Source organism: Chelonia mydas, chromosome 1 (genome assembly GCF_015237465.2).
Source record: "Chelonia mydas isolate rCheMyd1 chromosome 1, rCheMyd1.pri.v2, whole genome shotgun sequence".
NCBI lineage: Eukaryota > Metazoa > Chordata > Testudines > Cheloniidae > Chelonia > Chelonia mydas.
In genome coordinates this window covers 62,258,130-62,283,534 of record NC_057849.1, presented here as the reverse complement: position 1 = coordinate 62,283,534, position 25,405 = coordinate 62,258,130, and the positions used below count along the sequence as shown (strand labels likewise).

The 25,405-nt window shown below is 41.1% G+C and overlaps 2 protein-coding genes across 4 annotated transcripts in view; both read right to left on the bottom strand.

The window, feature by feature from the left end:
- The window catches only part of VWA8 (von Willebrand factor A domain containing 8), a 283,177-nt gene that overhangs the window by 243,852 nt on the left and 13,920 nt on the right, over positions 1 to 25,405 (bottom strand). For all 3 annotated transcript variants that reach the window (XM_037894686.2, XM_043533390.1, XM_007061314.4), the window contains exons 3-4: positions 9,181 to 9,311; positions 5,999 to 6,109 (exon numbers count right to left, since the gene is read on the bottom strand). In XM_037894686.2, coding sequence (XP_037750614.1) covers positions 5,999 to 6,109; positions 9,181 to 9,311 — 242 coding nt within the window. The remainder of the gene's footprint in view (positions 1 to 5,998; positions 6,110 to 9,180; positions 9,312 to 25,405) is intronic.
- LOC119565781 lies at positions 2,417 to 5,982 on the bottom strand. Its single transcript, XM_037894696.2, has 2 exons — positions 3,917 to 5,982; positions 2,417 to 2,950 (listed from the first exon to the last, which is right to left on the bottom strand). The coding sequence occupies exons 1-2, from the start codon at positions 4,296 to 4,298 to the stop codon at positions 2,658 to 2,660; spliced, it is 675 nt and encodes a 224-aa protein (XP_037750624.1). The 5' UTR covers positions 4,299 to 5,982; the 3' UTR covers positions 2,417 to 2,657.

The window sequence follows — 25,405 nt, the reverse complement described above, 5'->3', positions numbered from 1 at the left end:
CAACTAAGATGTCAGTTTACAGTATTTATTCTCTCTCTCTATATATAGATATATTAAAATTAGAGCTATAAATAAGAACATTATTTTCTTAACAGTCTCAGACAGAAGTTCGGCAAACTTTTGTAGTTCAAAAAAAAAAAACGAGGAGAACTTGTGGCACCTTAGAGACTAACAAATTTATTTGGGCATAAGCTTTCGTGGGCTAAAACCCACTTCATGAAGGTGGCCACAAGTACTCCTCAGTTTTTTTTGCTGATACAGACTAACACGGCTACCACTCTGAAACCTGTCACCATGCAAGGCACCGTATTTTCTAGTTCAGTGATCATGGAGCCTAATCCTGATTCACTATTTTAAAATAATTTCTGGTAACAGCATGCCAGCGTTAGTTTCGGTACAGTATTATTTAGTTACAGTACTGTATAAGATTGTAGTACTAAATGTTAAAAAATGTCAGTGTTCAGAGACATCATCATGGCACAAGCTGTGCTACACAGAGCCTCACTTATCTTCAGCAGCTGAGAAATACATAGGGCTTTATTCCACCAGCAGCACTCAGGCTACAGGCTTCCCTGATGTTCAGAATTTAAAGCTGCTCTCCATTTTCCAGGGGGTCAGAAGCAGGAGGCACTCAGATACCGGGGTGACGGACCTGGTGTAAGAACTCTGGGCTTATCTACACTACAAAATTAAGTCGACTTTATCTAATTCGACCTTGAGCCTATGAATTAAGTTGATTGAGCATGATGTGGCCATGCACATTGTCTCGATGGAGTGCGTCCTCACTAGCAGTACCTGCATTGATGCACAAAACAGTTCATCATGGGTAGCTATCCCAAAGTGCAACTTGCCGCAGTGTGTTTTGGGAAGTTCGTGCAATGCCTCATGGGACCAAAACGTTGTCACAAGGGAAAATGGGAACATTGCGTCGGCATCTCATGATGCACTGTGCTCAATGGCAAACAACCCAGTGGTTTTCGCACCTTAAAACCGTTGCGCATATGCCATAACCCCAGAAGCATGGAGCCTGCTCAGTTGTGCACTCTTGCTGTGAGCATCTCCAACACCTCGCGCCTTCTCCTGCAGTATTGCCAGACCCGAAGTAGGGTCTGCCACATGGAACATAGCAATGTCCTGCAAGCAGCCCGGCTGCAAGCCATTGAAAAAAACAATTCACAGTTGCTGCTGGCAGTCACAGAGCAGCTGTACTCTGCTGAATGCCGTTTCTGGTCCCATGAACAAGCACTGACTGGTGAGAACGCATCGTTTTGCAGGTATGGGATGACGAGCAGTGGCTGCAGAACTTTCAGATGCAGAGAGCCACCTTCCAGGAACTTTGTGCAGAGCTTTCCCCTGCCCTGCAGTTCAGCAACACAAAAATGAGATCTGCTCTGACAGTGGAGAAGTGAGTGGCGATCGCTATTTGGAAGCCTGCAATGCCAGACAGTTACCGGTCAGTGGGGAATCAATTTGGAGTAGGTAAATCAACTGTGGGAGCTGCTGTGCTCCAAGTGTGCAGGGCCATTAATTGACTTCTGCTATGAAGGGTAGTGAGTCTGGGAAATGTGCCGGACATAGTGGATGGTTTTGCAGCGATTGGGTTTCCTAATTGCAGTGGGGCAATAGATGGCAAGCATATCCCCATCTTGGCACCAGACCACCTTGACAAAGAGTACATAAACTGAAAGGGATACTTTTTAATGGTGTTGCAAGCTCTGTTGGATCAAAGGAGGCATTTCACCGACATCAATATAGGATGGTCGGGAAAGGTTCATGACGTGCGCATCTTTAGGAACTTGGGTCTGTTCAAAAAGCTACAATCCGGGACTTTATTCCAGACCACAAAATGAACACTGATGACATTGAGATGCCTATAGTTATCCTGGGGGACCCAGCCTACCCCTTGTTCCCATGGCTCATGAAGCCATACACTGGCTGGACAGCAGCAAGGAGCGGTTCAACTATAGGCACAGCAAGTGCAGAATGGTGGTTGAATGTGCCTTTGGTCATTTGAAAGGGCACTGGAGAAGTCTACTAACAAGGCTGGACTTTAGTGAAGGGAAGATCCCCATGGTTATAGCTGCCTGCTGGGTGCTCCATAATATCTGTGAAAAAAAGGGGAGGAAATTTTTAGGGGACAGCTGAGACAGATTGCAGCCATTTTTGAGCCAGACACCAAGGCAATAAGAAGAGCACAGCAAAGTTTTGAAAAGCCGTTTCAATAATGAGTCACAGTAATGTGAGCTGCTTGTCTGCACTGTGCTTTCCCAAACCTTCACCTGCCTTGTGTCCCTGTAAAGCCAACCCCCAACCCAAGCCCACTGCTTTTACTCAATAAAGAACATTTATTTCTCAAATCCATTTACTTTATTTAACAAACATAAGTAAAGAGGGAGAACAGAAAATAAAGGTAACCTTGGGGAAAAGGGGTTGTAAACGTGAAAAGGGAGAAACATTTTCAGCTGTGTAACATAATACTGCATTCCAGACCATCAAAGGGCTGTGAATTGGCACCTTCTGTTCCTTGTACCCTCCCCATGCATTAAGTGAAAGGGATAATGGACTTTTCGTCCACGCCCCAGGGAACACTTCGGGGAGGGTGTTTCTGCGCCATGCTGGCTGTCCACCAGAGTCTGCAGAGGGACTCTACCCTCCTGCTACTGTTCCTGCAGTTCAACCAGATGCCTCAGCATGTCTGCTTGGTTCCTCATAATCCGAAGCACCACATCCTGCGCCGCCCACTCTTGCTCACTGGAAGTTTTCCTGCTCTCCATGTCCATGTCTAACTTCTCGGAAAGTGAAATCCTCCACGCTCTCAGCTCTGTCACAGCTGTCCCAGAGGCGTTCATTCGCTCAGTGAACATGTCCTCCCACGTTCTCTTTCTCCTCCTTCTAATCATCAAAAGTCTGTTTTCAGGTGTTGATGACACACCGAAGGACACTTTTCCCTCTGTCAGTCATAGGAAAAAATAAAGGAGCCATTGTACATGAATAAAATGTTTCCATAGCAAGGCCTTTCTCATAAAAAAAACAAATCCTTATTATACTAGGTGCAAGCCACAACATAATCAGAATCCGTAACCGTTCACTGTGCCGTTTTGCTGTGCCAGCCATAGTGAGTAGGCCCCCCTGGGTCATGGGTGACCACACTTTTTATGAAGTTTATGGAAGGCTAATCTCGGAAGCAGAGGTAGCTAGAAGAACAATAGCATTTCCCCATAGCACCATGGGAAGCTGTTTACAGTGGGCGGGGGCGGGGGGGAACATTTTCACTCCCAAATTGCAGAATCTCTCATGTGGGGCCCCAGTCCCCTATCAGCCACTTTAAACTACTTGCTGATCCATGCCGAGCACAGTAAAGGCACATTAGCAGCTGTGTGTTTTGCGATCCTGAATGTGTGTGTGGGGAGGGGGGTCTGCATGCCCTTTTTTTTCTTGTAAGAGCACTTTTAATGAGAACTTCCCCCATTTCCCCAGGCAACCCTATGTGATATCAGTCTCCTGAGGGTAACAGAGGCAGAAAGGAAGGAGATGCTGCAAGCGTCTGGGTATAGACCCAGTCCTTATGCTGCTATGCTGTGTACCGCAATGATGCCAGCAGAATTAATTCAGGAGTTGCGTGGAAAAGTGTCATACCATGGCGGAAGAAATAAGACTGCCCTGCCCAGAAACCTTCTGCAAAGGATTGCAGAGTACCTCCATGAAAGTTTCCTAGAGATATCCATTGAGGATTCCTGGGCTAGCCCAATCCACATACACAGTCTTTTCTGGGGGACACCATCTGCGTAGCTGGAGCGGCCTCTTGTAAGCAGAGAGCCACAGCACCTCGCTTTTTCTTCACAGTAAACATGCCATACCACCAAATGGGTGTGTCCGCTAAAGTTTAACTGAACTTTGATTGTAACTGTATACTCACCAGAGGTATCTTCCCCAGCATCACAGTCAGCCACCGTGATGTCCTGCGACCCACAGGGCTCCAGGGTTAAAAATGTTTCCTGGTTCTCGGGGAGAATGGATCCACCGCTCACCTGTCTCCCATTCGCCGCCTCCTCCTCATCCACCATATTGTCCTCCTTGTTGTCCCTAGACTCACACACCCGTGAGGTATCCACGTTGCTTGTGGGGGTGCTGGTAGGGTCACCCCTGAGAATCACATGCAGCTCATTGTAGAACGGGCATGTGTGGGGTTCAGCACCAGAACAACTGTTTGCCTCCCTTGCCTTCTGGTACGCTTGGCGAAGTTTTTTTATTTTCACACCGCACTGCTGTGTGTCCTTCATGTAGCCCTTCTCTCCCATTCCACAAGTGATGTCAGCGTTTCTTCTGCTGCATCAGAGTTCTGCCTACACAAACTCTTCTCCCCACCCAGCAATGAAATCCACCACATCCTGTGCAGACCAGGCTGGAGCGCATTTGGGGCAGGTAATCTCCATGATCAGCTCTGCTCAAGCTGGCATGCTCCCAATGCTGATCAAACAGGAAATGGGAAATCAAAAATTCCCAGGGCTTTAGCAGGGGCGGGCTGTTTCCTGTGTACCTGGCTGAGGTGCAGCAGAGTTGAGAATGATCTCCAGAGCAGTCACAGATGAGCATTGTGTTAGTTTTTAAACGTCATATGATACATAGAATACATAATCAGCAATAACACATATTTAGATGAATATATTTAACAATACGGTTTAGATATTAGAATCTGGATACTCAGGTATCTCACTCATGAAAAGTTGCACAGAGATTTGATTGTGGAAAGTGAAATATATCAAAGAGTGGAGATTGTCCCTCAGTAATTGAGAATTAGGTTGGTTGTCCATTTAGAGGGAAGTACTTGTTACTTTCCTGACTGTGCTTCTCATCGACACGCTAGCTCATCCCTCCTGGTATTGCCAATGGAGTCTATTATAATCTTACCCGCAGGGGTGCCTCTCAACTCCGGCTCAGCTATGCCAATGAAAGTAATTCAAATCCAAAGTCTATTGTATACATTATTTTATATCATCCTTTTGGGGTATATTTCAAGATAGCCTACACAGAGCCTCCTCTATTTTGAAACAACCCATACTCTGTGGATCACACAAACTATAGAAAACTAGTATCTGGCTTCTATAATGTTTTGCATTTATATAGCACCTTACATCTGAGAAACTCAAAAGCACTTTATAAATATAAATTAAGATTTAATGCACCTGTGCGAGGAGTATAATATTCCCTTTTATTACTAAAAGGTCATTAGATCTGTTATGGTTTTATACATAGTAACACGGCACATACATTTACTTACCATCAATTAAAGTTTAGGTTATGAAAGTTTCATTATTGTAGGTAGAACATCAGTATCTAAATTAATGCTCTTAATGAACACAGTTCTATTTAAAATGCATGTAGCCACGTACCAATAAGTTCACCTCATTTCTCTTTAAGGCCTGAAATGTGGTCCTTAAGCATGTGTGTAACTTTTAAGCATATTAGCAGTGCCACTAACTTCAGTGCTTAAGTACTTTGCTAATTTAGGGTCTCAAGCCATGTCTACACTTACCAGTAGATCGGCATTGCGGCAATCGATGCAGCAGTGTGCAGCTAGTGAAGACCCGCTAAATCAATCACGGAGCGCTCTCCGGTCAACTCCGGTCATCTCCCCAAGAAGAGTAACATAAGTTGGTGGGAGAGCATCTCTCATTGACCCAGCACAGTGTAGACACCGCTGTAAATCGACCCAAGCTACATCAACTTCAGTTATATTATTCACATAATTGGAGTAGTATATCTTGGGTCAACTTACTGCGGTAGCGTAGACAAGGCCACAGTGCCTAAGCATTTTCAGAAGCAGCAAAATCAAGTGGACTACATAAGCCTTTCGGTCTACAGAAAAAAGCACCTTAAATCAATATTTCTGGAATTCCAATTTACAGCTTTAAATGTATTTCTTTTTGATTTTTCAGACTGCAATTTCCTTTGGACTAGCTGTAAACAGTAAGAAGTTTGGGATGTGATAGCAACTTGCCTGATCAATATAAAAAGCAGTCCCAGCTCGGATCTCTCTGCGTTGTTTCAGATCCGTTTCTGTGGTGTCCCTTGATAGTGCAATATACTCAACCTCTCGTTTGGTCAGCTCCTGTGGGCAGTAGTGAGAAATTTTTACACAGCCCTAGGCTGCAGCACAGTCATTTAAAGTAGCTCTGAACAAAAATTTAATCTCTCTTAGCTTTAAGATGTTTACAGTGTTTTCTTCCTCACACATAACAGTTTGAATTTTTGCTCAATAAAATTTTTATACTCCCCAAACCTGTTCTAAAAATCATAACAACCACCTATAAATTCTCTAAACCGAACAGCTAAGCCCTGTAAAATGCTTTATCTCCAAGATGACTTTCTAGTAGTGGCCACTGAAAAGCAATGAGTCATAAGCAAAAATTCACAAGTTTCCTATTAAGTTCAGGAGTATTATAAGTTCCCACCCTTCTTCTGTTCAGTGATGTTAATATTGGTCTCAGAAAAATAACCACTGAGTTTAAACATTCTTGTGAGTATGCTGAAGAACTACATTTTTTGCCTACTGAATCATGCTGTTATTTTTTGTAAGCTTTTTGGAGCAAGGACTGTGTTTGTGTTTATACAGCGCCCAGCACAATGGGGTCCAAGTCCATGACTGGGCTCCTGAGTACTATGGTATTTATTATTTATATTAATAACTAAAGTTTTAAATCCGGAAATTAATAGATTCCCTTTATAAGACAAAAAAATGGGTTTGTGCCATTTTGCTGTTCTATGGAATACGTTTGAATTTCCCCCCTTATGTTTGTATCCTACTTTGCTTTTTTTAACCTTAGAAATAGCAGGAATATCAGGTGGGTCTCCTGTTCTTCTGTAGGCCTCAGTGGGGACTCGGAGATACACACCAAGAATGCTCTCAGCTCTTAGCTGAAAGCGTTTTGCCTCTTTACCAGAACTTTCTTCCCAAACAGTTCATTTGAACATTTGTAAGCAAAACAAACTGTGATATTTCACTCCATATTCTTTATGAAAATATGTTTATGATATGAATATGACATAACTGAGATATACTTTATGCAAGATGGCTTTTGTACGATATCATTGGAAAGGTTATGATTTACTGAATGTGATTATCCAATTTGTATGCCAACATCACTTCTGTATCTGAAGTTAGGAATACTGACTATGTATCTGTATTTCAAATGTGTTACTTTAGGTGTCACTCCCAACTAGCCCTTCAGGTACAATAATGGAAAAGCCAGACAGGGCTAATGGCCCATTAGCAAAGACAATGGGCTGTGAAAGAGCTTAGTCTTCCTGTGGACACCCCAGACAGCCTACGAGTAATGGCTGCCACAGCCCTGCAGAGACATTGGTCTGAGTCACCTGGTACTGGACCCACCCCTGGAAATGCCAGTGTTCTTCCCCTGGGAGACAAAAGGTTTCCGCCATACACAAAAGCTATAAAAAGCAGGGGAGTGACATCATCGTGGTTCTCCTTTGCCTCTCCACCCAAAGAGATACTGAAAAACACCTAGAAGCAAGAACGGAACTGAGGGGAGAAGGGTTGAACCCAGGCTGGGAGGGCGACCAGTCTGTGAGTGGAAATACCTGAAGTCTCAAGCTGCCGGCCAGTGTAGCTGCCTTTCAAGACTTTCTGTAACAATATCTAGGGTGAGAAATTACTATTTGGAACCAATTTCTTTAGTGAAACAAGCTTAGTTTGTGTGTTGTGTTTTATTTGCTTAGTAATCTGCTTTGTTCTGTTTGCTACCCCTTTAACCACTTAAAATCTGCCTTTTATAGTTAATAAACTTATTTCTTGTTTATAATACAACCCAGTTTGTGTAATTCATAACTGAGGGTGAAAGGGGGGGGGGGAGAGAAGAGGCTGTGCATACCTTCCTCCACATTGAGGGAGGAGACAGATTTCATAATAACCATTAGATCTGCACTCCAAGGGAAGTGGACACCTGAGCGCTGGGGCAAGTCCTTTAAGCTGGGTCCCCAGAGCTGATCTCAGTGTCTCTGTTGTTCTGCAGTTGGGTGTGGCCCTGCCTGTGTGCATGCTGGAGGAGGCTGAATAGCCTGGCTCAGCAAGACAGGTAAAAAGGGTGCACTGGCTGGCAGAACAGGCAAGTTCAGTGGTATCTCAGCACATCAGGTGGCATCTCAAATGGGGGCAACCCATCACACAAACATAAAAAATTTTTACGCAATCTTATCCAGTCAGAAGACAGGATATTGGGCTAGATGGACCTTTGGTCTGACCCAGTATGGCCGTTCTTATGAATAACTACCATTTAATTACATTTCATTTCCTTGACATCTAGTAAGTTATAATGATACCAGTTCTCTCATGGTCCATACTATCTCCCAGGACAGATGCAATTTGCATTCCTAATGTAAAAAAACAAAACAAAAGAAAAACATATGGCAAGGAAAATGCTTTCTTTATACAACTTGAGGAAGCAGAAAAGGGCACATTGTGGTAGATTTCAAAGCTAATGGATGAAGCCACACACCCATGGATCATAGTGGGGTGGGCAGGAAACCTCACACATGGTGCAGTCACAAGACCTCCAGCAGATACTTTAGATCCAGGGTGTGGGTGCCACACTCCCTCCCCTTTCCCCAGGGGACAGAGGATAAAAACAAATGCATATCTCTGCCTAAACATTATGAGGAAAATCTGCAAGGAAAACCTCAGAGTATTCCTTCCCTCAACCCCTTCCCTCAGTTTTTCCATGGAGGAAGCAATGTGGCTCACTGTCTTTTACAGTATGCAGAGATCTTGATTCCGAAAGGTATGAAATACAAAGAATAGGCTATCTTTCCATTTGTGATTGCATATGGTAACACTTTTTCAACTGTGTTTTCTTAGTAACATTTAATTGATTAAGCAAAAAAAATATTCACTTAAATGTTTGTACTTTTTATTCATTGTAAAATAAAAATCAAACTTTGAAAAGCATGTGCATGGAATAAGTTCTTTGGCAACTAAATAACAAGTCATATAAGCTTTTCTAATACTACCTTTTACAATTCAACAAGTAATAGAATACATACACTGACCTACACACATATAGACACACATGCACACGTGCACCCACACACACAGACACACAATAACAACTAAATAATCTTAACTACTTCCATTCTCATTAATATAAACAAAGTTTTAAAACGTACCAGATACTGCATGGCAATAGAGCGTCGAAGGGGTCCAGGGGGGCCTATAAGAAAGACATCTTGCCCCAAAAGATCTTTTTGCATTATCCATCTTAGATGCTGGACTACAGATTGGGCCAAATTGTCTGACACTGTAAGAAAAATATATATATATAAATTAACTCTAGTCTGAATTATGCAGCTTTAAACAAATACTATTAAATGAGGTTGGTGGCCAGTAGGGATTACTGACATCGTACTCCTTGTTTATTTAGACTTTAAAACTGAATACATAAATAAATAAATCCAAAGTTGAATAACTCAAAAGCAACTAATTGTGCACATAGTCTCTGTAACCACATATGTTCCCTACCTATCCTCATTCTCCCTGCCTCATTCCGTTCATTTGTTTGTTAAATTCATGTCACAGTTGCACAATGTGGCCCCAGTCTTGACTACTGTAACATGAATAATAAATGAATTACTACTGTTATTAGAGAAATAGGACTTATCTAGCCTATATCTCATTGCTTTCATATAAAATTATATTTATTAAATAGTAATGTTTGCACCAGATCAAGTAGCTTAAGTTGTAGTGACAAATAAGGTCTAATTTGCTAGGGTTTTTTTTAATCAAATTCTTCTATACATTTTAATCTACTGTAATACAGATAAGTAGCTACGCAAAGTTAAAAATTCTAGTCAAATCTTAGTACTTCAGTCTTCTATATTATGCAGCCTCCAAAGACAGACTGAAAGCTAACAGACTCAAAGCAGATCCACTGGCTCTACATTAGAGTTGCTGAAGTCAGGGATGGAAGTATACCAGAAAAATACTACTTATCCTGTTAATTTACATTCCAGTATACTGCTCAAAGCATAAATTGATACAGTTGATATAGTTTTTGCTTTGTGTGTTTCTGCTTACTCTCTGATATGCAAAATTTGGCAATTTGGAATAGATTTCCCAATCAAAAATAAAAATTAACAAGATTCTTCTGTGTCTTATTTTCATACTTCCTATATGTTTTGCAGCAGCCTTTTATCAAACAATCCTAAGTCTGTTTACAGTACATTACTAGAGATAGCAATGGACTTGCAAACAAAAAATGTGCCCAAAACGTTTGATAAAATTTAAAACAAAAAACAAAAATACGTTCAAAGGCAAATGGTTTCTATGAATGGTTATACCACCACCGACTATACCAGTCAATCTCTCTCGTAGACAGAAACTGTCACAGAAGATTTTGTGCCTTCCACAACACATCCAATTCTCACCTCAGCATACTCCCAATTAGCTTCCAAGGCAAAAGCAATATAAAAGTTAGCCTATTCTTTATCTCAGACATGCCACTGAAGAACTCCCCTAGGATCCTAAGTGTTGGGAAAGCTACTGGCACTGAGTCATACAAAATAATTAGCCATTAGGTACAGCATATGTTTCCTCTGTGACTTGCCACTGCGGCAGACTGTTTAGAAGAGGCAATGAAGGAACACAGAAATTAGGCAGTGATGAAAAAAGTTCTTTCACCTTTTCCTTCTAATCAGAGAGGACCTTCCAAGGCAGTGGGTGAAATTTGAGCTCCAAGGAAGTCAATGAGAATTCAGCCATTAACTTCAATGAAGCAAGGATTCCTCCCAGGGCCCTAAGCCCTTGGGAGTCTGGCACTGAACAAACCAAAGATTTCATGTTGTCCTTATACAAGCTCCCAGAATTGTGGAAAGACTGTCACATATCCAACTGGCATAACTTTTTTCACATAGGTTTCACTGTCTCCATCCATGGAGGCAGACGATTCTTGTAGAGTGCAGAGTTTTTAAGGAAGGGTGTGGTCTGAGCCATCTGGTTAAGCTGAACCATGAATTCAGAGTGGGTCCTCAAAGAGAACAAGGAATCAAACATTCAAAAAAACCAGGATGGGAAGCAGTAAATCATAAGAGCGCTGGAAAAATTTAAGGGTTACCACATCTCCCTTGACTTAGAAAGATATTAGGCTGTACACACTATCTTCATTCCATTCAATCTGCCTTCCCTATCTTTTGTCCCAGAACAATCTCAAACCAAGACTTATTCACACAGTGCCGCCAAGAAGATATGAGCACCATCATTACCAGGAGGCGTTGGAGATGGATTGGCCATGTTTTTCAGATGGAAACTGATTCCATCAACAGAATAGCAATAAGATGGACACCTGAAGGCAAGCGAAAACGAGGCCGCCCGAAAACAACTTGGTGAAGCTGAGCTGAAAAATTTGGGGCGCAGCAGGGGAACCATTGAAAGACTTGCCAGAAAAGGACATGAGTGGAGGAGCTCCATCGCTGCCCGAAACACCAGAGGCGTAATGGGTACTAATTAACTAAACTAGGCTGTGCAGTCAATAAGAAGCAGGAACTAATACGTAGGACCACTTTTATTCTATGCAAGACCAGTAAGAGGCACAGAATACAGCTATCTGCTGTCCTCTGAGATAATTGCTATGTGAAAGTCTTTGCAGAATCAGGGCATAAAGCATCAGAGGATCTCAGACAATTTCAGATGCTAGTGATGTACCCAAGCCTTGCAGAAGAAACAAAGAAACCAGATCTTGAAAGATAAGTAATATACAAAGTGATTTTCTATGTCTGACTTTCATTTTTTATTTATTATATTTTATGTGCATTTACTGGCTTGTGGGATGATCCAACCATTTTTATATTGTTATGAAAAATTAATTCTATATGCACACCCAGAGAATAAGATGAGCGTCTGTTTTATAAATCTAAATAAATGCAATCAATTAAAAATAGATACAAATTATTTATCATTTCATCTTACCTAGATATTCGGCTAATCATCTCTTGCCCTAAAAATAGCATTTGGTACCTATTCACTTTAAAAGCATTTTAATTCAACTTTAAAGTTAATCACATTTCTTGTATGAAAAGCACCTGTTTAAAGTATCAGGGTGGACAGGGTACACTACAATGCAGCATACAAAACTACTCCATGTTGTTCAGTAAGATTTTCAGTGCAGAATAAAAAACTTCAACATTTTAAACTGAATATTTTGACCTGCTATCCAGGAAAACCACTAAAGGCTTGATCCTGCTTCCACTGAAGTCAATCAGATTTCCGTCATTGATTTCAATGGGAACAATACTGGGCCCTAAGCACGAACTGTTTAAAACAACGTACACATTTGTATTACACAACCAAAGGGAACAGACAATTCAAGTAAGTGCTTTTAAACAACAGATTATTTATGGACGTATAAACGATAACATATTGTTTATTCCATCTGGTGTCACCATATAAACACATCTATGCTGGAAAAATATTTTTTTCAAATTCAATATGCATTCCATAGATAACACATACACACAGATTATGAAAAATAAATTCCCCACAGAGAATAACAGAATGTTGGGAATCATTAAGAAAGGGATAGATAAGAAGACAGAAAATATCATATTGCCTCTCAATAAATCCACGGTACGCCCATATCTTGAATAATGTGTGCAGATGTGGTCACCCCATCTCAAAAAAGATATATTGGAATTGGAAAAGGTAGAGGAAAGGGCAACAAAAATTATTAGGGAGATGGAACAGCTTCCATATGAGGACAGGTTAAAAAGACTGGGACTTTTCAGCTTTGAAAAGAGACCACTAAGCGGGGATATGATTGAGGTCTATAAAATCATGACTGGTATGGAGAAAGTAAATAAGGAAGTGTTATTTACTCCTTCTCATAACACAAGAACTAGGAGACACCAAATGAAATTAACAGGCAGCAGGTTTAAAACAAACAAAAGTAAATATTTCTTCACACAACGCACTGTCAACCTAAGGAATTCTTTGCCAGAGGATGTTATGAAGGCCAACACTACAACAGGGTTCAAAAAAGAACTCGATAAATTCATGGAGAATAGGTCCACCAATGGCTATTAGCCAGGATGGGCAGGAATGGCATCTTTAGCCTCTGTTTGCCAGAAGCTGAGAATGGGTGACAGAGGATGGATCACTTGATGATTACCTCTGAAGCACATGGCATTGGCCACTGTTGGAAGACAGGATATTGGGCTATGTGGACCTTTGGTCTGACCCAGTATGGCCATTCTTATGTTCTTAACAGTGTGAAACTTTCTATGAGAGACTTTGGGAAATTAAAAAAAGCTTCATTATAACACATAGTTCAAGAAGAGAGGGCTCATGCAGCAAATCAGAAAAACTGCACTACCAAGAGATTGCTATTTAAATAATTGCTGAAAAAGTATTTGCTTTTAAAAAACATAACCACAAATGTAAAATTGTTTTAATAAATAAACCTATCCTAAAAATTGTAAGATGCAGACCATCCTTGAAAGGCATTAACTACGTTCTTTAACCTGTTTTATGAACTTGTCCCTTGTGCTTTTTTATCATGACTACTCTTTAATAAGAGGGTTACAACAGCCATATATGATAATGTTTTAAGTAGGTAGGAAATCTTGCTGTAAAACTGAACTCTTCAATTTCGCTAATCATGCATTAAAAGCATGGCAAAGTCAGCTGTCATGCAGCGTGACTGTGAATGCCTCTGGTGTATTTCACAATAATATGAGTAGCCAGTTCTATTTTTAGGATGGCCTCAAGAAAAAACTTGGGTCAGACTTAAAAGCAGTGCCAGAAATAGAAACAAGATTTAAGAATGTACAGCAACATCTGCAAAACAAACTGTCATGTAGAACAGAACATAAATGTTGTACAGCATACAAGAAAATTCTAAAGTCTCTAGGGCATTCCCCCATGGATTTAATGTACTCCAGTGCACTTATGTTCTCCTGGTTGTAGTATTTACCCTGGAGTTTTAACATCCAGAAATAATGGTTATTAAATTCCTACAAAATTTCATAATATCCCTTTTTAGGGATAATAACACCATAGGCAGAATTCCTTACTGACATATTTAGTACCCAGGAGCTGGAGAAATGTTTCTTTGCTTACTCGTTCCAAATCATTCTGTTAGCATGCAGATTAAAGTTCTATCAATTAAAATACATTTTGTAAAATAACAAAAGTCAATACATTGAGTATTTCTAAAATCAATCAGAGGCAATGTGTTTCAAATAAATGCTGAAAAGTCATCAAGGAAAGTATGCTCCTAGATAGTCTCTCATGACACTACCTCTCTTGTTTTTCCAGAAATTATTTTTATACTAAAATTTAACTTCTATACATCATTGATCCTCTCTATACATATACTCTATATATTAACCATGTTTAAATTACACAGTTAAGTACTCAATAATTCAGGAAATTATGAAGTTATGATTGTATATACAACCTCGCCTCTCCTCCTTGTACCTATGCATTATAATTCAGTCCATAATTAGGTGATCACATTTTTTCGACACTTTCTTTAGCAACTTATACTGAACAAGTGCATCTAACTTACATTATTTTTTGTGTACTTACACTATTTTCATTGTATATCCAGTACATTGTATACCCAGTATATCTATATTGACTTACACTTTTTATACGGTTATATTCTCTTATCTATTATCATCATAGAAGTACTATACATTTACTTTATGGCCAATAGTATAGCTTTTTTTTAAGGTGAAATTTAGGGGTTGAGGCAAACTAGTTGAAAGTTAGATTGCATATATATGCCACAAAACGTTCACTATTATTCAGTGTAGCTCTATTGGCTTCAATGGAGGTAAGCTGATTAACACCAGCTGAGGATCTGTCACTATATTTTTATTTTGAGTCTGTAAGATGTTGTATAAGAAGAGTTTGCAGTATATTCTGTGTAAGTTATACACTAAAAGACCATCAGGCACATACAGAATAGTACACAGTATTACAAGTTGCTACGCTTGTATATCTAGGCTGGGGGAAAGAAAGTGCATGATATTATATTATATTATTTGAGAAGCAGGAGGACACCTTACAAAGTGTGCATGCATTGCTTATAAAGTAGGTAGTCAAGCCTGAGCCCGAGAATCCTCAAAAACACCTAAAATACAGTCTTTGCAGCACAGGATGGCTGTCGCTGCTTGTTCTTCCTAACTGGCAGATGTCAAAATCAAAATGGTTACCCAGCCAAAGATACAATCCAGCCCACTAATGCTTGGATTTGCAGCTTGTACCAACTCTGCCCCCACAGAGAGGGTGAAAGACACCACTGAAAGACTCTAGGCAGTCTCTCCTGGCAAGTCTCTCTGTTCCAGCTAGAGTGAATCCCATCATTCTGGAAGATTCATTTTCCTTCATAGCTACCATCTTTATGCAGGCTGGCAAAGAAATTTACCCCCAACAAGATAACATCCACTCCCAAAGGAGCAACATAACATACTAGATCACGTAGAAACCCAAACTGCCTTGGCAAAAACAGAAAAGAAAATGCAATGGTTAGTCAGGATAACAACAACATACATTTAGCGATAACATACCAATGGAACATTCAATAGAAAAGGATGATGGCTTACCCTGAGCCCTGCCTACAGTGTGTGGATGGGGTCAGAGGGAAAACCTTGTGATATCAGAAGACCTTGAATTGCCCTTTGGCTCCTTCCCCAGAAGAGACTAAATATGGGGGAAGGAGGCTGCTTCTTCTGTCCCAGTCAAGATATCCTTAGCGCCAGAGAAGTCACCAAAGGTGCAGCCCAACACACAGACAGGCTATGATTGGGTGCCAAGGAGCCCTTGACAATCATCTAGGAAAACCTGCAGCAAATCCAGCCCACTGGGCTTTCACCCCACTGCCTTCTGAGTCTATGAAAAGGATAAAGGAGAGGCAGGGAGCTTGAGCTGAATAGCCAGGCATTGGGAGGCAAGGAAGGGTGGCTGAGCTTAATCAAGCAGTCATGCACAATGGTAAAGTGTAAAACTAAGGAGACCACAAGTAGACCAGTCTTACTTTGCATGTAATGAGTACAGTTTTCAAAGGCTCACAATTTGATCAAGTCCAAACCAATTTTCACTGGAGCACAGAAAATATATTTTTTTCTTAGTCAAGTCTATTTCTCTGCCAAATTTCTAACCCTAGCCACTTCTGTGCTAAAGCTGGTAAAGAAGCAAGTTGCAATTTTCTGGAATTTGGTTCTGTTTTTTTTAGGAATATAGGCATTGCCAAAATGGATCAGCCCAGAGGTCCATCTAAACCTGGATCCTGTCTCTGACAAAGGCAGTACCAGATGTTTCAGAGGAAGGGTTAAGCAGTAGGCACATGTGGGATTATCTGCCCTCCACAGTAGGTCTCATCCTGATTACCTTTGTCCTTGAACGTGAGGTTTAATAGCCATCCCACATTTTTGTTATCATTAAATTCTAATTATGTGTATTCTTGATATCAATATAAATGTCCAATCCCCTTCTGAATCTTGCTAAATTCTAGGACTCAATGACTTCCTGTGACAATAAGTTCCACGACAAAATTATGTGCCACACTAAAAAGCATTTCCCTTTATCAGCTTTTTATTTGCCATTTTTAAAATTTAATAGAATGAACTCTTGTTCTTGTGTTACTAAACAAGGAACAGAAATTTCCAATCTATATTTTCTGTATTTTTCACTATTAGAATACCTTTATGATGTTCCCTCTTATTCATCTCCTTTCTAAGGTAAACAAATTCCAATCTTTTCAATATCTCTTCATATGAGAATTTTTCTAAGCCCTAATAATTCATAGAGTTATAGAATTTAAGGCCAGAAGTAGCCATTAGAGCATCTATGGACCACTAGATCATTCTTATCACCTTCTCTGAACTCCCTCTAATTGTGCAATATTCTTTTTCAGATGGGGTGACAGTACTAGATGAGGCCACACCACTGGTTTACATAATGGCATTATTATTCTCCAACCTATTCCTTATATATCTGATTGCTATTGTGACCACACCTACACACTGAGCAGAGCTCTTTATTGAGCTATCATGACACCCAAGTCTCTTTCCTGAGTTGATACAGTTAATTTAAAACTTTGTAAGGTGTAGAAGTAGTTCAGTTTTTTCCTCCAATGTGTATTACCAACTGTGTGCATTTATCAACTTTGAACTTTATATAACATCGCATTGCCCATTCACTTAGTTTGGTTAGGTCTCTCAAACTCCTCACAATCCTCTCTCGCCTTTACTAATCTACATAACATCATGTCATCTGCAAATTTCCTCATCTCACTACGCACCAGCCCCTTTTCTAGATCATTAATATATTAAACAGCATGAAATCCAGTATAGAACCCTACGGAACCCTGCTGTTTACCTTGTGCCATGATGAACATAGACCATTTAATCCTATTATTTGCCTTCTCTCTCATAGCAAATTTTTGATCTATGACGGTACTTTGCATCTCACCCAATTATTAGTTTCTTTAGTAGACTCTCACATGGTACTTTTTCCAAAGGCCTTTTGGAAGTCTAAATAGACATCAACCAGTTCTCCTTTATCCACTAATTTAGTGAGACGTTGAAAAAATTCTGAGAATTAGGGAGACATGATTTTCCTTTGCAAAACCATTCTGGTTAGACGCTGTCATATCATGATCTTCTAGGTATTCTGTCATTCTGTTTTTAATTACCATTTCAACCAATTTGCAGGTACAGATATTTACTGGTCTGCAATTCCATGGATCATCCATAGAGCCAATTATAAATACAGTAACATTTATTACCCTCCAATGCTCTGGAAGAAGAGTAACTAGAGTTCTTCGAGATGCGTGTCCCTGTGGGTGCTCAACTTTAGGTGCATATGTGTCCAGTGCCTTTGATCAGATATTTCTGGTAGCAGTGCCCAATCAGCCCACAAATGCACTCTACACATCTTTGTGCCCTGTACTAAGGCTATATAGGGCTGTGTGGGTAAACTGCCCTCAGTTCTTTCTCTCCCACGAAGTCCACAGAGAAACCCCAAAGCAGAGGGGAAGGAAGGTGGGTAGTGGATCCACAGGGAGATATGCCTCAAAGAATGCACAAGGTGAGTAAGTGTTCCTTTTTCAACTAGTGTCCCTGGGAGTGCTCCATTTCAGGAGACTCCCTAGCAGTAACCCCCTTAAGGAGGCAGGAGATTTGGAACAGATTCCACTACTGAAGAGAGAACCACATTGTCTACTGCAGCATCCAATCTAGCAGCATGAACGAAAGCATAATGGTTGGGAAAAAAATATGTACCAAGGTTCACATTGCAGCTCCAAAGATTTCAGCAACTGGAACGTCCTTGAGTAGGTTACAGATGTAGAATGTGATCTAATAGAATGTGCAGTCATTCATAGGGCAGGTTGAACATCAGTGAAACCATAACAGGTAACACATACAGAAATCCATTTAGAGAGTCTGTGTGTGGAAACAGTGGATCACATAGACCTATCCGCAAAAGACACAAAATGTCCAGAGGACTTCCTGAAAGGTTTGGTTCTGTTCAAGTAAAAGCCCAGTGCTCTCTTGACATCTAATGTATGGAACATAACTTCCTGTACTGTCTGACATGGCTTACAAAAGAAAACTGGAAGGTGAATAGTCTGATTAATGTGAAACTCAGAAGAAACTTTTGATAAAATTTTTGCAGGGGTTGTAATGACACCTTCTCCCTGGAGAAAAAGTAAATGGAGGGCCTGCCATTAGAACCTCAATCAGCCCAACCTTTGGAGCAGAACTGATGGCCACCAAAAAGGCCATCTTCATACACAAATGTAACATAGAGCACATAGTCAGTGGCTCAAAATGCTGTTTCATGAGATGATTAGGAACAAGGTTGAGATCCCAAAGCAGAGTAGGATCTCAACTCTGCGGGAAAAATTTATAAGACCTTTCAGGAACCTCATTGTAGTCAACTGTGTGAAAATTAAGAAACCTTTTACAGGTGAGTGGAAAGCTGTTACTGATGCTAAGTGAGCCTTGATGGAACTCAGACTGTCCTGATGTCTTCAATTCCAACAGATAATCCAAGATTGTGGAAAGAGATGACGGGACAGGTAAAAGATAATGGCAATTACACCAAAGATGATATCTTCTCCATTTCTGGAGGTAAATGTGTCTTATAGATTCCTTCCTGCTATTTAACAGCACCCATTGCACTTCCAATGAACAGGATGCCTCTAGTCCAGACAGGAACCATGCCTGGAGTTGCAGAACATTCATACTGGAATGAAGCGTTCAATCCGCATTTTGAGACAATAGTTGAGAACTGATCAGGAGCCACCATGGAGGGCAAGAGGTGAGTCTGATGAGATAAGAACACCAACTTGCCCTGGCCAAGTTGGTGCAATCAGAATGACTCTGGCTTGGTCCTGATTGATTTTGTTGAGAACCTCTAAAAGCAATGGAGTTGGTGGATACACATAAAACGAACAACTTGTCCATAAAACGAGAAAAGCACCTCCTAAACAACAGAATTTCATGCACTTCATGTTGGCAGCAGGGCCAAAAGATCATCCTCTGGAAACCCCAAAGCTTAGGAATATTTTGTCGAGGACTTGAGAGGCCAGAGCCCATTCACAATTTAGGGGGAAATGTCTACTGAGACCGTCTGCCATGGTGTTTTGTATACCTGGGAGGTAAGAAGATCAAATGACTATCTGGTTGGCTCTGCGCCTGCTCAAAAGCTTTATTGTTTTGGTGCAGAGCGACGGGGAAAGTCCTCCTCTATGATGATTGATATGATATATACAAACTATGCTGTCTGTTACAGTCTTACAACAGAGGCCGGCAGCTACAGCCATGATGTTTTTTGAGAAACCCCCTGGGGCAGAAATCAGGCTGCAGGGTAGGACCCGATACTGGTAGTGACCGTGATCAACTATGAAATGAAGAAATCTTTTGCAAGAGGGATGAATTGTTACATGGAAGTAGAGGTTGAAAGTCGCAAACAAGTCCACGAACTCCAAGGAGGGAATAATAACTACTCGGAACACCACCCTGAATTTCAGCTGTCTGACATCCTTGTTCAAATGGCTGAGATCTAGTATTGGTCCCCAAAACCATTTTTTCTTGGGTATCAGAAAGTACCTTGAATAGAACCCTTTTCCTTTGTACTGAAGTTGAACTAGAACAAGGGTGGACAAACTACGGCCTGGGGGCCAGATCCAGCCCGCCAGCCATTTTAATCCGGCCCTCGAGCTCCCACTGGGTAGCAGGGTCTGAGGCGTGCCCCACTTCGGTGCTCTGGCACTCCAGCCGGGGAGCAGGATCCATGTGGCTCCTGGAAGCAGCGGCATATCTCCCCTCCAGCTCCTACGCATAGGGACAGCCAGGGGGCTCCACTCTGCACATTGCCCCTGCCCCAAGCCCCACCACCGCAGCTCCTATTGGCCGGGAACCACAGCCAATGGGAACTGTGGGGGCGGTGCCTGCGGACAGGGCAGTGCATAGAGCTGCCCAGCCGCGACTCCTCGTAGGAGCCGGAAGAGGGACATGCTGCTGCTTCTGGGAGCCACTTGAGGTAAGCACCGCCTGGAGCTTGCACTCCTGAGCCTCTCCCTGCACCCCTGCCCCAGCCCTGTTCCCCCTCCTGCCCTCCAAACCCCTCGATCCCAGCCCAGAGCACCCTCCTGCACCCCAAATTCCTCATCCCTAGCCCAACCCCAGAGCCCACACCCCCAGCCGGAGATGGAAAGCATCAGAGAACAAGATCCACTATATTCCTTATAAGACTGAATCTGGGCACCTCGAAACTACTTGCAGTACATTACCTATGGGCTTCAATAAGGCCAATGAGGAGGACCATGAGGCACGGTGGAAGGTAGCCATCACTGGTCTTCCCAAGAACTAATAGGCAGAGGTCTTCAATGCTGCCTCTCTTTCCTCTGCAGAGGGGAATAACATCTTCTCGAATAAACTGGAGACCCTTGAACAGAAAGCTGAGTCTGAGTCCGAATGCTCCTCCATATATTGTAAAGGGGGTGACAAACCTTCTCCCTGAATGGTAGAAGTTTAGGAAGCAGTAAGTTTCAATACAAAATGTGCACTTGGAGACCCAGCAGATCTTGGTACTAAGAGGTGTCTGGAAGTCGCAAGGAGGCTCGTTCGGTACCATGAGATCTTTAGGGCACCGGAACTCCTGAGATACCAGGAACACGATAGAACTTGACATAGGCTTCGAGATTGTTCCCGATCTTGCTGTCGAAAGCACTGATGAAAATACTGATGGCACCACAGACTCTAAGGAGGCTGTTTTTCTTGCTATTGTGGGCTCTGATGGTAGTAGTAGTCATATTTGGTCCCATTCTTTTCCTGCCAAGAGACAGATCTGAGATGAAATCTTAGAGTGCTTTACCATACCTGAAGTAGTCAGTGCCTCAACAGCACTCCTTTCGGAGACTGAAGTCTCTAGGGACTGGATCTTCTTTGAGGAGAAACTCTTAGTCCTGCTCCTTTTATCCCCTTCCTTCGTCTTTGAGTGGAAAGTTCAGAACTGATGGACCAGTTATAGGTAACCTCAGTCACAGAGAGTTTTGAAGACTGGGATCTCGATGCTGCCTTCACGCTGGAAGCTCTCGTGACCATGATCTTAAAGTACACAGGGCACTAACAGAACTAGAGGGTTCCTGTACAGGAGGGCTCTCCGTACCCGGGCCTGAAGCCGGTCTTAAGGTTTGCTTCATCATAAATAGCCTCTACTTAATTTTCCTGTTTTTATGGGATCTTCCCTTAAGAGAAGTGTAAATCTTACACTTGCAGGGGATATGCAAGTCTCCCAAGCAATGCCTGACTTAGCAGGAGAGGCACCTTTTAAAACCCAGGGAACCCAGCATCCCAGATACACGAAAAAAAATTTGACCCCTGAATAGGGGAAAAAACAGTATTTTTATTTTTTAGAAGGAAAAAAGAACATGGGAATAACAATTATAACAACTATATACAGCTAAGTATCCTATAAACTAACTAAAGAACTAACACTATGTACTATATTCTAATGCTAAAAAGAAAAACAGACACACACTAAATTCTGTCACTGGACGAAGGCGGTTGAGAAGGAACTATGGGTGTTTAACATGCATACACCTATATAGCCTTGACATGCGACATGAAGAGGATGTGAAGGGTGCACACACGGGCCGAACATACACTGCTACTAAAAATCTCTGACCAAAGGCAAAGGGCACATGCACTCCTGAAGTGGAGCAACCACAAGTGGAGCAACTACTCGAAAAAGAACAGTGGCTGTTTTTAAATGAAAGATTGGATAGTTTTGTAGGCACATTAGCCATTTCATACTTAAGCTCCTTCAGAACTCTTAGATGTAAATCATTGTTATGGATTTCATGTTTTTTTTAAATTATCAGTTTGTTCTACCACCTCTTCTTCTGACACCTCAATATCTGCTTTCTTATATTTCTAATCCAACCATTTCTTTCTAAAACTGGTCAACATTTTTTTGCAACTTCCTTGTGACTCTGGGGAGCCTATTTAAAGGAGGAAATATAACTTTGCCTCACTCTCCTCCTAAACACTGGTGGCTGAACAATTTTTTCTCAAACAAACAAACAAACCAACCAACCACCCCTGAGCAGGAAAAAGCCTTGACAATTTCAGCCTGCAAGCTGAAAGTTTCAGAAATGTATGACTACCTGAGAAACACAGCTTATTTTACCTTGCAGTTAAGTGCAGTTATTGCTGTAAATCCTGCTATTAACACAAACGTATTAATCATTTATGGGCCTAGTAATGTCACTGACTTTTTAAGCAGAATTGCTAATTAGCTTCAATAGGGAATTCTGTTTAAAGATCAGTGCTACAAGATGGCTCTGTTTTGCAGTCAACATCAGTAGGAATTACTGCTTTAATTATACTATATTGTGAAGTAAATAGAGGGGACCATATAAGAATACTTTAATTTATTAGTAGAATACTTCTACAGAAAGTTCAACTCATGGTCTCTGTATGCTATTCACCCACAAGATGCTCATCCACTGGACAGACTTAAGGTTGTATTTACGAATATTACATTATAATAATTTAAAATCCAATATGTGGAAAGTCTTTTTCGGGTAATCTGATTTTACAATATATACTGCGTCCAAGAAAATTACATTAAAAGACTGTTAAGGTTGCAAAGTCAACCACATACAAATTAGGAAATACCAAAATAAGGATTGCCAGAGCATATGCATATAATGCAGTCATTAATTACACGGTGACGTACTATTTTATCCATGTGCAATCAGGATGGATGCTACTCACTGAATAAGTAGCCATTCAATATTTATTTTTGTCCTCACCCTTCAGTGTGTCCCCCCATGCACTATTTACTCACACCATGCAACCCTTACATCCTGTATACTGAATTATTCTTGTCTAGGGACTTTTCTATGGTGTTTTCATTTTCAGGCTTTAGTTCTTTACAAACATAAATTAATTTATCTTCAAACCCTGTCTGAGGTAAGGTGATATTATTGTCCTTATTTTACACATGGAGAACTAATGCAGAGAAATTAAGACCAACATTTTCAAAAGTGTCAGCTAATTTTGGGTGCTTAACTTCAAAAGCCTAAGGCCCGATTATTCAGAGTACTTACATTTTATAACACTTCATATGTTCAGTGCACAGCTCCCACTAACCTCAGCTGCAACTGAGTGCTCAGCACTTCTGCAAATCAAACCCCCCAGTGTCTTAAGTTGGGCACCCAGAAAATGAAGAACTCAGTGACCTCTCATGCTCATGCTCAAATAAATTGGTTAGTCTCTAAGGTGCCACAAGTCCTCCTTTTCTTTTTAGTGACCTCTGTGAAATTTTAGTTTTATTTGATTTGCCTAGCATCATGCAGGAATTTTTTTTCCGATGGACCATATGCCAAAAGTATTTGAGGGTGGTGTTACCCCTGAAGCATCAGGGATACCAGACAGGGTGGACCAGTGCTCTGAGGTAGTACAGAGAATCCTCTTTCTTAGATATCTGGCTGGTATGTCTTGTTCACATGTTTAGCAAATCTTCTAACTTAACCACATGTCCTCATGGATGAGGCTTTTTTTTAAAACAACTAACAAAATCATCCAAAGCACAAGACTTGGTGGTGATGGGGGACTTCAACTACCCAGACACCTGTTGAGAAAATAACACAGCAGGGCACAGATTATCCAACAAGTCTTGGAATGTATTGGAGACCATTTTTTATTTCAGAATGTGGAGAAAGCTACGAGGGGGAAGGCTGTTCTAGATTTGATTTTGACAAATAAGGAGGAACTGGCTGAGAATTTGAAAGTGGAAGGCAACTTGGGAGAAAGTGATCATGAAATGGTAGAGTTCATGACTCTAAAGAATGGTAGGAAGGAGAACAGCACAATAAAGACAATGGATTTCAAGAAGGCAGACTTTAGCAAACTCAGGGAGTTGGTAGGTAAAATCCCATGGGAAGCAAGTCTAAGGGGAAAAACAATTGAAGACAGCTGGCAGTTTTTCAAAGAGACATTATTAAGGGCACAAGAGTAAACTATCTCACTGAGTAGGAAAGACAGGAAGTATGGTAAGAGACCACCCTGGCTTAACAAGGAGATCTTCAGTGATCTAAAACTCAAAAAAGAGGCCTACAAAACGTGGAAACTTGGTCAAATTACAAAGGATGAATATAAACAAATAACACAAGTATGTAGGGACAAAATCAGAAAGGCCAAGGCACAAAATGAGATCAAACTAGCTAGGGACATAAAGGGTAACAAAAAAACATTTTACAAATACATTAAAAGCAAGAGGAAGACCCAGAACAGAATTGGCCCGTTACTCAATGAGGGGGGAAGACAACAGAAAATGTGGAAATGGCAGAGGTGCTTAATGACGTCTTTGTTTCGGTTTTCACCAAGAAGGTTGGTGGTGATTGACATCTAGTGAATGCCAGTGAAAATGAGGTAGGATCACAGGCTAAAATAGGGAAAGAACAAGTCAGAAATTACTTTGACAAGTTAGATGTCTTCAAATCACCAGGGCCTGATGCATCCTAGAATACTCAAGGAGATGACTGAGAAGATATCTGAGCCATTAGCAATTATCTTTGAAAAGTCATGGAAGACGGGAGACATTCCAGAACACTGGAAAAGGGCAAATATAGTGCCCATCTATAAAAAGGGAAATAAGGCCAACCCGGGGAATTATAGACCAGTCACCTTAACTTCTGTACTCTGAAAGATAATGGAGCAAATAATTAAGCAATCAATTTGCAAACATCTAGAAGATAATGAGGTGATAAGTAACTGTCAGCATGGATTTGTCAAGAACAAATTGTGTCAAACCAACTTGATAGCTTTCTTTGACAGGATAACAAGCCTTTTGGATAGGGGGGAAAACGGTAAATGT

Excerpts from the sequence above, each read along its gene's own strand:
- LOC119565781 (XM_037894696.2), bottom strand. The coding sequence starts at position 4,298 with ATGGGAGAGAAGGGCTACATGAAGGACACACAGCAGTGCGGTGTGAAA. Across the intron at positions 2,951-3,916 it reads TGCTGGGGAAGATACCTCTG|AGGGAAAAGTGTCCTTCGGT; the intron begins GTGAGTATACAG and ends TATGACTGACAG.